This window comes from Piliocolobus tephrosceles, chromosome X (genome assembly GCF_002776525.5).
Source record: "Piliocolobus tephrosceles isolate RC106 chromosome X, ASM277652v3, whole genome shotgun sequence".
NCBI lineage: Eukaryota > Metazoa > Chordata > Mammalia > Primates > Cercopithecidae > Piliocolobus > Piliocolobus tephrosceles.
In genome coordinates this window covers 80,560,301-80,576,093 of record NC_045455.1, presented here as the reverse complement: position 1 = coordinate 80,576,093, position 15,793 = coordinate 80,560,301, and the positions used below count along the sequence as shown (strand labels likewise).

The 15,793-nt window shown below is 38.5% G+C and overlaps 1 protein-coding gene across 2 annotated transcripts in view; it reads left to right on the top strand.

Annotated features, from left to right (window-relative positions):
- Positions 1-15,793, top strand: part of NBEA (neurobeachin) — a 743,995-nt gene that overhangs the window by 722,938 nt on the left and 5,264 nt on the right. For both annotated transcript variants that reach the window (XM_023208811.1, XM_023208812.1), the window contains exons 53-56: positions 2,701-2,856; positions 3,421-3,591; positions 12,862-12,963; positions 15,147-15,343. In XM_023208811.1, the coding sequence (XP_023064579.1) occupies positions 2,701-2,856; positions 3,421-3,591; positions 12,862-12,963; positions 15,147-15,343 (626 nt within the window). The remainder of the gene's footprint in view (positions 1-2,700; positions 2,857-3,420; positions 3,592-12,861; positions 12,964-15,146; positions 15,344-15,793) is intronic.

Sequence of the window (15,793 nt, the reverse complement as noted above, 5' to 3'; positions counted from 1 at the left end):
ACACATGCACACGTATGTTTATTGCGGCACTATTCACAATAGCAAAGGCTTGGAATCAACCCAAATGTCCATCAGTGACAGACTGGATTAAGAAAATGTGGCATATATACACCATGGAATACTATGCAGCCATAAAAAAGGATGAGTTTGCATCCTTTGTAGGGACATGGATGCAGCTGGAAACCATCATTCTCAGCAAACTATCACAAGAACAGAAAACCAAACACCGCATGTTCTCACTCATAGGTGGGAACTGATCAATGAGATCACTTGGACTCGGGAAGGGGAACATCACACACCGGGGCCTATCATGGGGAGGGGGGAGGGGGGAGGGATTGCATTGGGAGTTATACCTGATATAAATGACGAATTGATGGGTGCTGACGAGTTGATGGGTGCAGCACACCAACATGGCACAAGTATACATATGTAACAAACCTGCACGCTATGCACATGTACCCTAGAACTTAAATAAAAAAAAAAAAAAGGCCAGCCACGGTGGCTCACGCCTATAATCCCAGCACTTTGGGAGGCCAAGACGGGTGGATCATGAGGTCAGGAGATGGAGACCATCCTGGCTAACACGGTGAAACCTCATCTCTACTGAAAATACAAAAAAATTAGCTGGGCGTGGTGGCGGGCGCCTGTAGTCCCAGCTGCTCAGGAGGCTGAGGCAAGAGAATGGCATGAACCCGGGAGGCGGAGCTTGCAGTGAGCCAAGATCATGCCACTGTACTCCAGCCTGGGCGACAGAGCGAGACTCTGTCTAAAAAAAAAAAAAAAAGGAAACTAATATTGAAGAACATCTTTTCTGGCAGTCTTTATCATTGAATTTTTTAAAACTAACATGTTGTAAAGCAAATGTTTCGTGTGAATTGCAAACTGATAAACTATAACTCTTTGCAGCAGACATTCAAAATATTTTTAAATATTTTTAAATATATATATAAGCCATTTGATCCAGAGCTAGCTTCTTAGTCTTTCTAGGCCCTTACAGTTTTGTATCTGTAAGACAGTTTTTAATAATGTTTGTTCTATCTGTATCATTGAATGATGAGTAAGATAAATTAGAAAAAAATTGAAAATGCTACAAAAAATTATTAAGCTACATATTAAAGTCATGGTGTTTTATTCTTAGATTCTTGTGGTTTTTTTGTTTGTTTGTTTGTTTTTGAGATGGAATCTCACTGTGTCACCCAGGCAGGAGTGCAGTGATGCAATCTCAGGCCACTGCAACCTCCGCCTCCCAGGTTAAACCAATTCCCCCACCTCAGCCTCCTGAGTAGCTGGGATTACAGGGGTGCACCACCACACCTGGCTAATTTTTGTATTTTTAGTAGAGACAGGATTTCACCATGTTGGCCAGTCTGGTCTCGAACAATCCTGACCTCAAGTGATCCACCTGCCTAGCCCTCCCAGAGTGCTGGGATTACAGACATGAGCCACCACGCCCAGCCTATTATTCTTAGATTCAAATTCATCCTTCGTCTTTGAACCTGGAAATAAGATAAGATACAGACATTTCAATTAGTTACTTATACCTGTACACAAAATACCATTTACATTTCTTTGGGCACTTACAAGGTTTAGGATTAAGAATATCATTAGTCTAGTGTAGCTATTTCTCTTTCCAATAGACATTGACAATGAAATATACAGCTAGTGTGTAACCATGGAAAAATTAATAGGTCTATTCTAATTAGTAAAGGACCAATTGTATAGTTTTCAAGTGGCCTGGGACCTTTGGTCTTTTTTCCTTACTGACTTTTTTGTATAATTTTTTTATTGCTTATATTTTCTAGTAATTATTTTTCTAGTGTTAGTAGATATCTACAAATAGTAGTACTTATATTTAACTGGTGTTAGAGAGTGGTGGTGACCTTCTACATCTGCATTTCTGTTTAAGAATTCAGCCCAGGGATTTATCCTGAAAGGGTGGCATGCAGTAAGGGACAGGCTGGCGTGCAGACAGACACTGGGGAAATCAGATGGTGTCTCTGAGTTCCTGGCTTTATTCAGATTCAATCCCAGGGCTCTGCACTGATTCTTGCCTGTCTCTTTCCTCACCAGTCCCTCTCGCATCTTTTTTGTTCCTCTCCTCCCCTGCTAGCCCATTCTAGCAACGCCTTCTGTCTGTTGACAATCCAGGCCTATAAAGCTGCTGACCTGAAGCTCCCTGTGGGGCTACCCACATAACAACATCCCTTGCTCAAATCTCTACCCTCCTTTTTCACGGGAATTATAAAAATACCATCCGAAAATGACAGACTGGGGCAAATATTAATATATCTCTTCCTTAATAACATACTTTATACAATATTTAGTTCTCATGTGAGTCTTATAAACTAATGAACTTGTGTATAGTGAGCACCTAAAGAATTAAATGCATTAAAATACTGTATTATGTTGTAAATTAATTATCTTGAATTCCTCATATTGTTTTTATTTATTGGTGGAGGGAGAACTGAAATATCTGGCATAATTTTAAAATACATAATATGGTTCATAATATGGTTCATAAATAATCACTGCTACTAAGGAAATTTATATTCCTCAAGGGAGAATCTTAATCATCTCATATCATTAAAAAAAAACTATTTCTGGATAAATGAAGCATGAAAGTATTGTTTTCCTTCTATGAGTGCTTGGAAAAACTCATATGGAATCTTTCTTCAAATGCTTTTTTCCATTTATTTTTAGCCAATAATTCTGGTGTAAACAAACGGCAGATCACAGACCTCGTTGACCAGAGTATACAAATCAATGCACATTGTTTTGTGGTCACAGCAGATAATCGCTATATTCTTATCTGTGGATTCTGGGATAAGAGCTTCAGAGTTTATTCTACAGAAACAGGTAATCCTAACTATAAAACACCGTATTCTCTTCAAAATGACTATTGTTAAAACCAAAGCTGAGTATGAAATCATAGTTGTTGTAGGCATTTTTATCATTTGCCAACTTGAATAGTCAAGATTCAAATTAAATGTTCACATTGTAAGCGAAGTAACTAACTATAACTTCATCTATTCCGAATGTTAGCATGATCCCTGAGTTCATAGGACAAATAGGGCTATTTTTCCCTTTCCACAAATTCATATGCAGTTAAAGATCCTGAAACTCCCCTTGGTCTGGCCCAAACCCTGAAGGAAAAATCATGATCATATTATTTAATAAAGTATTTTCCTTAAAAATCTCAAGTGACATTCTTGTATCAGTTTTCAAAAGCAATGCAAGAAAGCAACCTATAGCCAGATTTGAATAACATTGTAACTTTATCGGCCTATAGATGAACTTTTCACAAAACTGGTAAAATAAAATTAAAAATATGGTAAAATTTTTAAAATCTGATAAAGTTACACTGATTACCATTTGAAGAAAAAGATTAAATGAAGCAAACTTGTCATTTCTGTGTTGCAGGGAAATTGACTCAGATTGTATTTGGCCATTGGGATGTGGTCACGTGCTTGGCCAGGTCCGAGTCATACATTGGTGGAGATTGCTACATCGTGTCCGGATCTCGAGATGCCACCCTGCTGCTCTGGTACTGGAGTGGGCGGCACCATATCATAGGAGACAACCCTAACAGCAGTGAGTGTTTGTATCAAATTGTCCTATCAAATTATATAAATATATATTTAAATATATTTTGCCTTTTTGATTTTCCTAATAGTTTTTTCCTAAGGTGTAAGGATTTTAAAACATGAAAGCTTAAGTGGCCAGAATCTGTACTGGAACATAGCTATGTTCAAAGTGTTAAAATGAGCAGTACTATCACCTTCAACAAGGAGAGACTTCCAGATCCCCGCAACAATCCGCTACCCAGATCCTGTGCTCAGCAGCCCAGTCTCCAAATGTCCCCATCCTTCAGCTTCACCTAGTCCATTAAACCTCGTATGATTTCTTTCAGCTGAAAATAATCTCTCCCTTCTCTGAATTTTCAGAAATTCTGTGTCTCAGTCAGGGCACTAACTGCTATCTACCATATACTGTAGTAAATTTCTCCATTTATTCGTTTAGCAAACAGTGAGTACCCGCTTCACATGAGGCATTGTTGGGGATGCAAAAACTGATTAAGAAAGTTTCCTTGCTTGGGAGGATTCCTCAAGTGGTTGTTACTCCACAGCGCACCTTAAGATATCCGATAGGAAGAAAGCGTCAGGGGAGGCTGGACTTCTTGGTGAAATAATTTTGGAGTACATTGTTTATACTCAAACTTTCTACATAAGCTCTGAAAGTCTTACACAAATAAATTTGTTGATGCTTGTTTAATCCACAGCCTCTCAAACTTCTTTTCCCAAGGAAACTTTTATTTATGTAAGAGAAGTTAGTTATTAGTTCTTGGACTGCTGCCCCAAGAAAACACTGAAGTGGATAATGAGCGTCTGTCTTTCCATCTTAAGTTCCTGTCATAGTGATATACGTAATTGGTTTCCAATAAATTAAATGACTGGAGAGCTGGATAAGAGATTGCCTAGAAATAATTACTGCTTTTAATTACTAAGCTTTCAATAGTTCATTCAAATGCATGGCTTTCCTGTAAAATATAGAAAGGTTTCTGTGAAGTGATAATGGCAATTACACAAACCAGGATTATTGAGATTGTCACAGCCTACACAGCACTCCAAAATAAACTGAAACATGAATTCGGGGAATACTTATAACCCAACAGAGATCAAAGTTTTTCAGGAAACCTGTGCATCTACAACTAAAATACTGTGAGAGTAGATAAGAAATCTACAGGATGCCATGTTACATTGCTTGGCCTGCTGCTGTCTCTCTGGGCAGTTCTAACCTGTGAGACAGCGAGGGGTGGAAACTGAATTGCACATCCACCCTTCATGTCCCACTCCATCCCCCCAACTCTTATGCATTTTGACAGGAATATTGCAAAAATAGGAAATGGCTTTGGTTGGATAAGAACAAAGGCCCCATCATAGTACAGGAGAGAATGGAGAAATACATTTGTATGAGAAGATAGTGGAAGATTGGGTTAGATGCCCAAATGTTATGTGAAGTTTTATTCCTATTGCCCGTAGCTAGAGTTGAACAGTGGATGAAGAAACTGTGTTGTATAATAGCATATGCCTCTTGGCATAGCTACTGAAAAAGAGTATCTATTGTACATATGAGTCTCTATTCTAAATTTGAACAAGATGTGATCTTGATTTGATGGAAAAGATATTCAATGTTGCTTGATTTCCAACCAGTTCAAATAATTAGTTACCAATTCTATGTTATTAACAAGCACTATATTCTAAATACCAGTAAGATAATCTCCTTATTTACTCTTTTTTAAAGCTGTGTCCTTAAAAAATTCATTTTTAACAGAATTCTAGTATGTCTGTGTATGCGTATATGTACATGTGTATAGGATATATGACCTACCAGTGATGGCTTTATTATTCTCAAAAATGGTACATTATGAAGTATATGTTATCTAAATATATGTTCACAAATTTCCAAATTGTCTTTATTTCCATAATAGTGTAGCATTTCTTTAAAAAGTTTCATTAAGCAGCAGGTCTGTGTAATATCTTTCATATACATTGATAAAAATTAGAACTTGTTAGAAAAAATTTAAAAGAAACAGAATAGAGCTTTAAATCTAATTAATTACCGTCTTCGAAATGAAGACCAGAAATGATGCTAGTGTTATTTCAAAAAAGTGCATTTATTTCTTAAAAGCTGCCATCTGGTAGCAGAGATAAGATGTTTTATATAATGTACTGCTAGGAGGTAAAGAATATTAAAGAAAAATAGTAAATTATAGTAATTATCTATGTTCACTACTCTGTTTTCTAATGATCTCTTAAACCAAAAGATGGCTATCAATTGTAGCTTTGGTGCATCAGTTAGCAAGAAAAGTTAGATACAATAATATTTAAATTATTTAAAGCTCCTTCCAACAGGAGCTATATAATACAAAATGCTTTTATAATCCTTAAGAACAAAAACGTGGATATTATATTTGTTAAAAAGCAGTATTATATTTAAGTTTTAAGTAAGGACAAGATTATCTTAAAGATGTTATGACAGAAAATTATCAATATGTATTTTTTAGTATTACCTCCATCTATAGGAATTTAGTTTTAGTCAAAAACCGTTGTCATCATTATGAACCTAAACCACTTCCATAGAATTCATCCTGTCAAGACTTTATGAGATATTTAATGTGAACATATATAGTATGGTACATTAATAAAAGGGAAATTCTCTTCTAGAATAAACAAGATAAGCACCTAAAGTATTAGTCAAGCAACAACATGTGTTGAGTGACTACTGTATGCCTGGTACTATCTCAGCGGCTGGGAATGCTGGGAAAGTCACAACCTCTGACTTTCCAGAGTTTACAAGAATCTACTTTTATACTAATCACAAACTGCTTCTCCTGCTTGGATATACTGAGGATGTCCAGTATTTGTTACCTGAATCATGAATTGTTATCAGATAATATTTTGTACCATACTTTAAGCATTCATAAAATGCTTAACTTTACATCAAATTGATGATTATGAAACAAAGTGGTTTTAGCTTTTTTTCCGTAAGGATGATCACAATAGTAAAAAAAAAAAAAAAAAAAACTCAGGTTTAGCATTGGTTGACTGGCTGATTTATGACTCACTTATCTATTGAAAAAGCTAACCTAGTAGCGTATATATGCCGGACTAGGGCAACCATCTGTGTTGGTCTCTTCACTCTTTTTTCAGGCAGTCACAGCACACACTGAATTGACTGTCATATCAGTGCCCCGCTTGTGGTTTGACATAGATGTAGTTGTTGCTATCAGAAAACTCAAAATATGAAAGATTTTTTTCTGTTCCAGTTTAATCTACTCTAGCTTCCAATTCACAGGTCAGAGAAGCAGGCCAGATGTGTTTTCTCTCTCATAATACATTGATACTCAAGACCAGAAAGCTAGTTATGTCTAAATTTGTATTAAAGAGTGTGACACAATGCCCTTAAGTACAAGTATTAACCTATCCTTGAAGGGGGAAGTCCTGGCCTGTAACTTAACATCCTAGTAGCTGTCATAATGCAGGGATTGGCCTTGGTGTGGACATGGAACTGCTTTGTGTGTCGCTGAGGCCAAATCATACCTGTTCATCACAACATCATTAAATAATAGGATTTATCCTTTAACCTTACATGCATATCACCAAAATCTTCTCAAGTTTAACTGACTTTAACATGTTTGTTTCTCTTTCATTGTCATTATTATATTGTAATAGATAGCTCTATTAATTCCACAAAGAAAAAATGTCATGTTTGTGAAATCTTTTTAGGCAGGTATAGAAAGTATGTGTGGTTTTATTGTGTCAAGTATATTGTGAAGAATGCAGACATTCTCAGAAATATGAGTCTTTTTCTAATCATTTTGACCATTGTGATGAATTGGTCACAAAGGTAATGAGTATTTGTAAGCAGACTATTTGATAGAGAGTCTCAGACCATAAAAGAGATAAGCAAAGGCTACCTAGTAGCCTACCTAGTAGGTTGGAGTCGAATTATCATTGCTTTATTAATGTATTTTATAATATTATTCATTGTTATTCTTTCAAACTTGTGACTTTGAACACAGACATTATCTTGGAGACTTTAAATAGGTCCCTAACTAGATAACAGAACTGAAAAGATGTGAGGGACAGATGCTTTCATCTGAAACAGACTTTGACACAAATTCTGAAACTAATTTGGAAGTGATAAAAATTAATTTGCGCACTTTAATTGGAAGCAGCCTACTGCATGAAAGAGAGCAGAGCAGAGTGGGCAATTTGCGCTAAAAGCTGATTGAATTTTTTGTCAGGTAGGTATCTTGGACTTGGCCGCTTATCCTCTTGAGCCTCTCTTCGCAATATATTACAACCCATCTCTGACTGGTGTTCTTTAAAAGGATCAATGCTATTCCTGTGGAATCCCTAGAGTCCAAAATTTCATTGATCTTGGGACTTGACATTTCTCATTACGTGCTATAGCTTCCAACAAGATAGTCACAAGAGAGGCAAGTTAACATTGTTGTCTCTTCAGCAGACACTCAGAATACACTGGGACTTCAGCTCAAAGCCAATCTGCTTTTAAAGTATGTAGTTTTAATGTTTATACCACATATAAGGGGCTTTATAGAAAGTTTGATACACATACATACAAACATTTTTAAATCATAGCCATGTGAAACTTTGAAAGAGGATTTACCGTTCACCTTTTCTAATCAAATCTACAAATATTCATTGGGTAATTTGTATAACACATTGTTGTTATGCCTTTCTGTTCCACTTTTTAAAAATAAGTCTTTTAGCTCGTATACAGGCACTATGCAGACTGTGAAAGGAGAAGCCAATTGCAAAGGAGACTCCAGCTGTGCACACACACCTTCTCTGGGCTCCCATTGTGTACGCCTCAGCTCTGGATGCTGACCCTCCTGCCAGTCACAACCTGTCACCAAACATCTGCCAAATCACATCGCTCTGTTTGCATCCAGGCTTCTTTTAAAAAGACTGTCCTGGTGCCCAGCTCCACAACTGCCCCTAACCAGTGCTATTATAAGAAATGAAAGCATGGGCGACGAATAGCCCAGAAAGATTTGTAGAGTGTATTTAGATTTAGATACATTAAACAAGTTTGTGTCACTTCTCGGAGCAGAGAATCTTAGCTAGGATTTAGCATATGTTAAACCATCTTTTTAAGATCAGAGGAAGCCTAGCTCCATATGTAATAGTTCTCACCATGCAGGGCTTTTTGAGGACCAAATGGTAACGGATATATCGGAACATCCGTAGCACAGAGTCCATTCTGCAGTAGACCACTCAGGCACCCCATGCCCTCATTCTAACACAAGGAGACTTTCCAGGGTTCCAGACTGAGAAGGGAGCTCCTTGCCACTCGGCCTCTGCTTTTCCTTTCCCTTTATGGGACTAAGGCTTCAAGAAAGGTCTTTGGCCTAGATTGGAAGCAATATATACAGAGTGACTAATGTGTTCTGATCAGAGAACTTCAGGTTCCAGACCAGGGGGTGTCTGGGCTTTACACAGAGCCCAGCTTCCTGAGGAAGGGGAGGTGGATGATACTATTAGTTGTTTGTAGAAGGTGAGCATAGAGGAGTAATGTACTGTGACCTAGATCTGGGCTCAGGACTTCAAGAGAAGAGGTTGTCCTGCCGTGGCAGTGCTCAGAGGAAAATGTAGTCATTGTTATCTCTGAAGGGGAAAAAGAAGTTAGAGTGAATGAATCAATACTTTTGCCATATCTAGCTTCCATTCTTCACTGAATACTCTATGAGTACATAAGGAAATGAAACCACATCATGGGTGAATCTGACATTTTCCAACCCACAGAATGTTTTTACTTGCATTATCTAGGGATCTTAGGAAATGCAGGTCCAAGCATATTTGGTAATTGGAACAGACCTCCACAGCACCCGCCTGTGGCTGAGGAGTTGGGGTCTTGAGAAGGGACTCCTGACCGATACTGTTCTTCTCAGCTATTCCAGCAAATTTCTAATATAATATGTTGAAATAAATCTTGAAATCATAGTAGTAATGAAACCACCATACCCTTTGACTAAATCCCTTATTTTGGGATTTTAACTTTAAAAACTCCATCATATTTTATCTTAGTATAAACATGAATGAAAATACCTTCTGCCATGATTCTGCAGTGACTTCCCCAGGGTCAGAAATAAAATTTGAATGTCATATACCAGGAAGTTTATCCTCTCACTGTGGAGCGGAGGTCCTAGAAACTCCACTGGCTTTGTTTAGCTCTAAATCAGAAGGACCACAGCTCCCCCTGCGTATCAGTGTCCCACAAATGAGGTTTAAAATAAGAACCATGAGTTCTTTACTTTGCCCATTTCTCTAAAAGCCAGAGACCATCTCATTGAAAAACCTCTCCTGTCTATGTGAATCATCTGTTTTGAGAATATTGAAATGACCTTTGATAAAAGGAGGATGGAATTTGTTTATTTTAAGCCTTTTAATATTGGGAGTTTCCAAATGCATGTCTATGAGGAATCTAAAAATTGGATGTGTTTGTTCTTCATCCATTCTAATCATTCCAGCAGATGGCTAGTGCTTCTGTGGAGGCAGTGGTGGGGCTGAGGGCGATGACGGGGCACTCAGAGGGGCGGTCCACCTGCACCTCCCACTGCACTGGGCCCTTTAACCCTGGGCTATGTCCATCAACTGTGATGTGACAGTGACAGAATATTCCCAGGGTTTCGAATGATTGTTGGGGTGTGTGACATCTGTCCCTAGCAACAAAATGAAATATAGGAAATAAGCTTTCCCGCCGCTGCAGGTTTCCCAACTCAGAAAGCCTGGAATGGCGTTTTATTTGCCTTTCACTTAAAGAAGGAAACAGTGCTTTCAGGGGCCCTAAACAATATCCCCTAATAGTTAAGTTCCACAGTTTATTCAGATGATCTGGGGAAATTGTAATGAAAAAAAAAAAAAAAACATTTTAAACCTCTAAATCAGACACGAGCCTTTGAAAAACTCATTTCCTAGCAGAAAATGTATAACATGCATAAGGAATATTTTTATACATTTTTTTCTCAATTCCCTGCAATAGGATCAGATTACTTTTTGTTTTTTCCACAGCACATTAGGGAAAGGTCTCAAAACTATTTCTTTTACATAAATGAATTAAGTGTATAATTTCAGGGTTTTCCAGTATGCTAGTCTCTCCAAGTTAAAATTATCATTTAGAAAAATTAAAGCTGATATTACACATAAAATCTTACCAATACCTTTTTAAAGATTTAATTTTTATGGATACATAATAGTCGTACATATTGATGGGATGTGTTGATACAATGATACAATGTGTAATGATCAAATCAGGGTAACTGGGATATCCAACACCTCAAATATTTATCACTTCTTTGCATTAGGAACATTCTAAATCTTCTCTTCTAGTTATTTTGAAATGTACAATAAATTATTAGCCGTAGTCACTCTATTTTGCTACCAAACACTAGATCTTATTCCTTCTATCTAACCGTATCTATCTAATTGTATTGTTCTACCCATTAACCAACCCCTCCCCCACCACCCTTGCCAGCCTCAGGTAACCACCATTCTGTTTATTTCCTCTGTGAGATCAATTTCTTCACCTTCTACATTTGAGTAAGAAGATGGGACAGTTGTCTTTCTGTGCCTGGCTAATGTCACTTAACCTCATGTCCTTCAATTCCATCCGTGTTGATGCAAATGACAGGATTTCTTTTTTATAGCAGAATAATATTCCATTATGTAAATATACCTCATTTTGTTAATCTTTTCATTATTTGTTGGACACTTAGGTTGATTCTACATCTGAACTATTGTGAATAGTGCTGCAGTCAACACAGGGGTGCAGATATCTCTTTGATATGCTGATTTCCTTTCTTTTGAGAACTCTTATCAATGCTTAAAGCTTATTTTACCAGGGAACCCAGGGCATCTTGGAAACAATTTTTTTTTTCTTTTTCACCTTTTTCCTGCAGTGTGACACATAATTTAACAAATTATATAAATATGTTTCAGACAAATCCAGGACTACTGATATTGTAAATGGACACTCAACCAATAGTCAAAACACATTATAGCAACATCCATGTGTTTAGAAGAAGATGGCAAGCTAGCACGACCTGCTGTCTCGCTTCTCCCACATTCCATCTAAGAGATACCTCAAAAACAGAATTGGAGCTGAAGGGTCTGAGAAAACGCACATAAATCCCTGGGGAGACAGAAGATAGGCGGGTCTCAAGAGAAGACAGGCAGGTCTTAAGGAAGGGGCTCTTGGCTGACCGGAGTGGAAGATGTGGGGCGCCTTACTGGGAAAGGCCTTATGATTAGGTACTTTCCTCATGAACTCCCTGTGGCTTCCCTCTTGCCACTGTGGGCGGAGAACTGGATCAGCACCCAGAGGTCCCGTAAGTGCCGAAGAAGGGGCTGTCCAAGGGGAGGCGCATCTGCCAGCCCTGGAACGTTTAACTTCCCCCAGCCCCAGTGAGGGCCAATAGTTCAAGCTAGGAGGCAGCTCTGGGAAAGAAGGGCACCAAGACCAAAGTACGGGGTGGTTCTCTGAGAGACAAGATGGGGCCGGGGTTGGTTACCCCACCAAAGATAGGAATTCACAGAGAACAACAGGCAAGCATGCAAGGAACACGAGTGCTAGAAAAGAAAGATCGCAAATGGAACAACCTATATGGGTGATGCAGAACAAGCTCATTTCCTTCCAATAAAAGAAGAGAAAAGTGTAGAACTTTTTACAAAAGGCATAATATTCTCTAAGTCCTTCCGTTTATGAAAGCAGTTAGCAGTGAAAATGCTTTTGGGATATAATTCAGCTGGACTTTTTAGCTAGGTTCGCACTAATAAAGCGAAGTGGGTTCAATTCTAGCCCTTAGCTGTTGGGCAAGTTGAATCACCTTGCAAAGCCTTGGGTTTCTAGGCGATAGACTAGGCATAGAAAGCGTCATAGAGCATAGAGCACTAGGCATAGAGCGTCATGTTTCTACGTCACAGAGCATTACCATAAATACATGAGGTAACACAGATAAGTGCGTTAGCATGCCTTGTATCTATTTCATAATAATAATGGAAGAAAAAGAATAGCTATTACCACTCTCGTTATGTTCTAAGCATGTCACATATGATAACTTGTCCTGTCATCTAAACAGCATGTATAGTAGGTTCGCTAGTTATGTGCATTTCACAGAAGAGGAGAGCAGAGAGGTTAAGTAAGTGGCTTTTGGTCACACAGCTTAATAATAATGCCCATAATAAACATGGGTATTTATTGAACGTTGCGTTGCTGGTGCAGCTCTCTCCCCCTGCCATTGGTCTGTAGTGCCTCACTGCTGCCGTTTTCTTGCAGGTGACTATCCTGCACCAAGAGCCGTCCTCACAGGCCATGACCATGAGGTTGTCTGTGTTTCTGTCTGTGCAGAACTTGGGCTTGTTATCAGTGGTGCTAAAGGTCAGAAGTCATTTCTTTCATTTTTCAATGTTTAGAAACTTGACGGTTTTCTCACACTAAGCATGATTGCCAGTTTCTTTCTTCCAGGAAGCTTCCCATAGACAAACGGTATCCCGAAGTTATTTGTAGATATTTACTTTTATGATTAATATTTACTAGCACTAATATAAAATATGTATGAAATTTTATATAGTATTTAGTGGTCAACAGCATTCTAACCAGAACACTGATAAATTAAATTACAGTGTATTCATATGATGCAGCCATTATAAAGGACATTTAAAAGACAAGGGGAAAGTATCCCTGATGTAGTGGGGGAGGTAGGGGGTCAGGTCACTCATCATACACAGCCTTGGACCCCTTTCCTCTGCAAGTCCCTTTCTTTATAAGGCCAGGAGCTGTGTAGAGGTTGGTGGAAAGCAAACAAAGATTACTTGATTCTTTGGAGGTTTTGTTTTGTTTTGTGTTTGAGGCATACTTTTGCTCATGTCACCCAGGCTGGGGTGCAATGGTGCAATCCAGGCTCCCTGCAACTTTCGCCTCCTGGGTTCAAGCGATTCTCCTGCTTCACCCTCCCAAGTAGCTGGGATTACAGGCATGCACCACCGGGCCTGGCTAATTTTTTGTATTTTCAGTAGAGATGGGGTTTCACCATATTGGCCAGGCTGGTCTCGAACTCCTGACCTCAGGTGATCCACCCACCTCAGCCTCCCAAATTGCTGGGATCACAGGCGTGAGCCACCACACCTAGCCTCTTTGGAGTTTTTGTAGAAGACATTTCATTTCAGGAAGTCAGGAAACTTACGTCCTAGTTCTGGCTCAAATAGCAATTCTCTGTAGGAAGACTCCCAGGCAGAAAGGAGCCTGATGCTTGGAGAAACTGAGAGGAGCCCTGGGTGCAGCTGGAGTATCACCGTGGTGCCACAACCTGGAGGAGTGAGAAGGCTGAAGGGATGTGAGGGGCCTGGGACACAACCATTAGCAATTTTTTTTTTTTTTTTTTAAATGAGTATAGTAGAAAACCATTGAAGTTTTTTAATCCAGGTGATGACATCGAGAGGTTTGGTTGTTAGAGCTCATTTCAGCTGTTCTACGGAGAATGGATAGAGTCTGAAGGCTGGCACCATGGTTTTAAAATTTTGGTATCTAAGAATAAATAACCCATAAATGGACACTTAGGATATTTTCAGCCTTTAATTTTAAAAAGTAATAATATGTGTAATATCATTTTACCCTGTGAAGTTAAAAAAAAGGAAAATAAGTGACACATAGTATGCGCCAAGAAAGAGACGTTTCCTACAGGGGCTGCGCGATGTTAGAGGTGATTGCTGGTGTCTTCCTAGTTTTCTATAGGGCAAGTCTATTACTTTAGTAATCAGGACAAAATTGAATAATGTCACTTGCTTTGTAAAATGTGTGTCTATTCAGATCAAGTAAAAATAAACATGTAATTCATCCACTGTCTTGTGGAGATCTTTTTGGGACAAGGGAATAGATATATAATATCAAGCTATAGTGAGCAACTTTTATGAACTGATCAGTGAATTTTTTACCTTATCAACACTATTTTATAAGGGCGAAGAAACCCAGAAACAATCAGAGCCAAATGTCACTCTTTATCCTCCTTTCACACTCTTGCCTCACTATTCATTTATGTAACAGACAAAATACGTTTCTGTAGGTTGAAATAATAAGTTTTCTCAATTTTGCTTTTACATTTTATGCACAGATGACAGAAAAAGGTAAAATGTATTTGACAGTAATGTATTTATGTGGTACAGTGCGTAAAATTTTGAGGCTACTTGAGAAAATGAGCAGCTGTTCTGATAATTCTACTAAACTTTGAAGAAAAGTTTATAAAAGCATATTAAGAGAAAATGTCTGACATACAAAATCTTTTATTCTCACATAATCTGTGAACTATACCATCTTATTATGAATATTACCTGACAAAGGAAAAGACCAAGTATTTACCTGGTGAAGAAGGGTGCAGTGCAGGAGTGTGACGTGTGACAGGTACTCTGGCTTTGCTCTGTTTAAATATAACGTCAGCGCTTGGCCTGGCCAGCCTGCCTCTTTCATCACATCTGAGTGCACACCCAGCGAGGTGTTCGGGTTGGTGGGAGCTACCATGTCGTTTGTCATCCCCAGCTGACCCTGGCATTGATGTCCCCACTTTGCAGAGGGCCCTTGCCTTGTCCACACCATCACTGGAGATTTGCTGAGAGCCCTTGAAGGACCAGAAAACTGCTTATTCCCACGCTTGATTTCTGTCTCCAGCGAAGGCCATTGTATCATATACTATGAACGAGGGCGATTCAGCAATTTCAGCATTAATGGGAAACTTTTGGCTCAAATGGAGATCAATGATTCAACACGGGTAAATCTGCATACTTCGTGCTAAGTAGGACTGAAGCCAAGAGATTAAAGATTGGTTGTTTTACATTAAATAATTCATAATAGAATTTCTGTGCTATCCAGATAAATGTCTTCTAGATTAAAAGTATATAATTTCATGTGGACTGATACTTTAAACAAACTCAAAGTTCATTTAATTGCAAGTAATTAACTCAGTGAATTAGACTTCAGAAATGATAGCTGTTGTTTGATTAATGCTTAGACCCTTAAGAGGGTTTTTTTTTTTTTTTTTTTTTTTTTTTTTTTTTCAAGGTGTTGTTTTTTTCCCTTGGTCTGGGGGGCGTGGCCCGGGCCCCCCTCCCCGCGAGCCATTCAGCTATTTCAGGTAAAACAACCAATCTTTAGCTTCATTGCTGCTGACCTATTTAGCACGAAGTATGCAGATTTACCCGTGTTGAATCATTGATCTCCA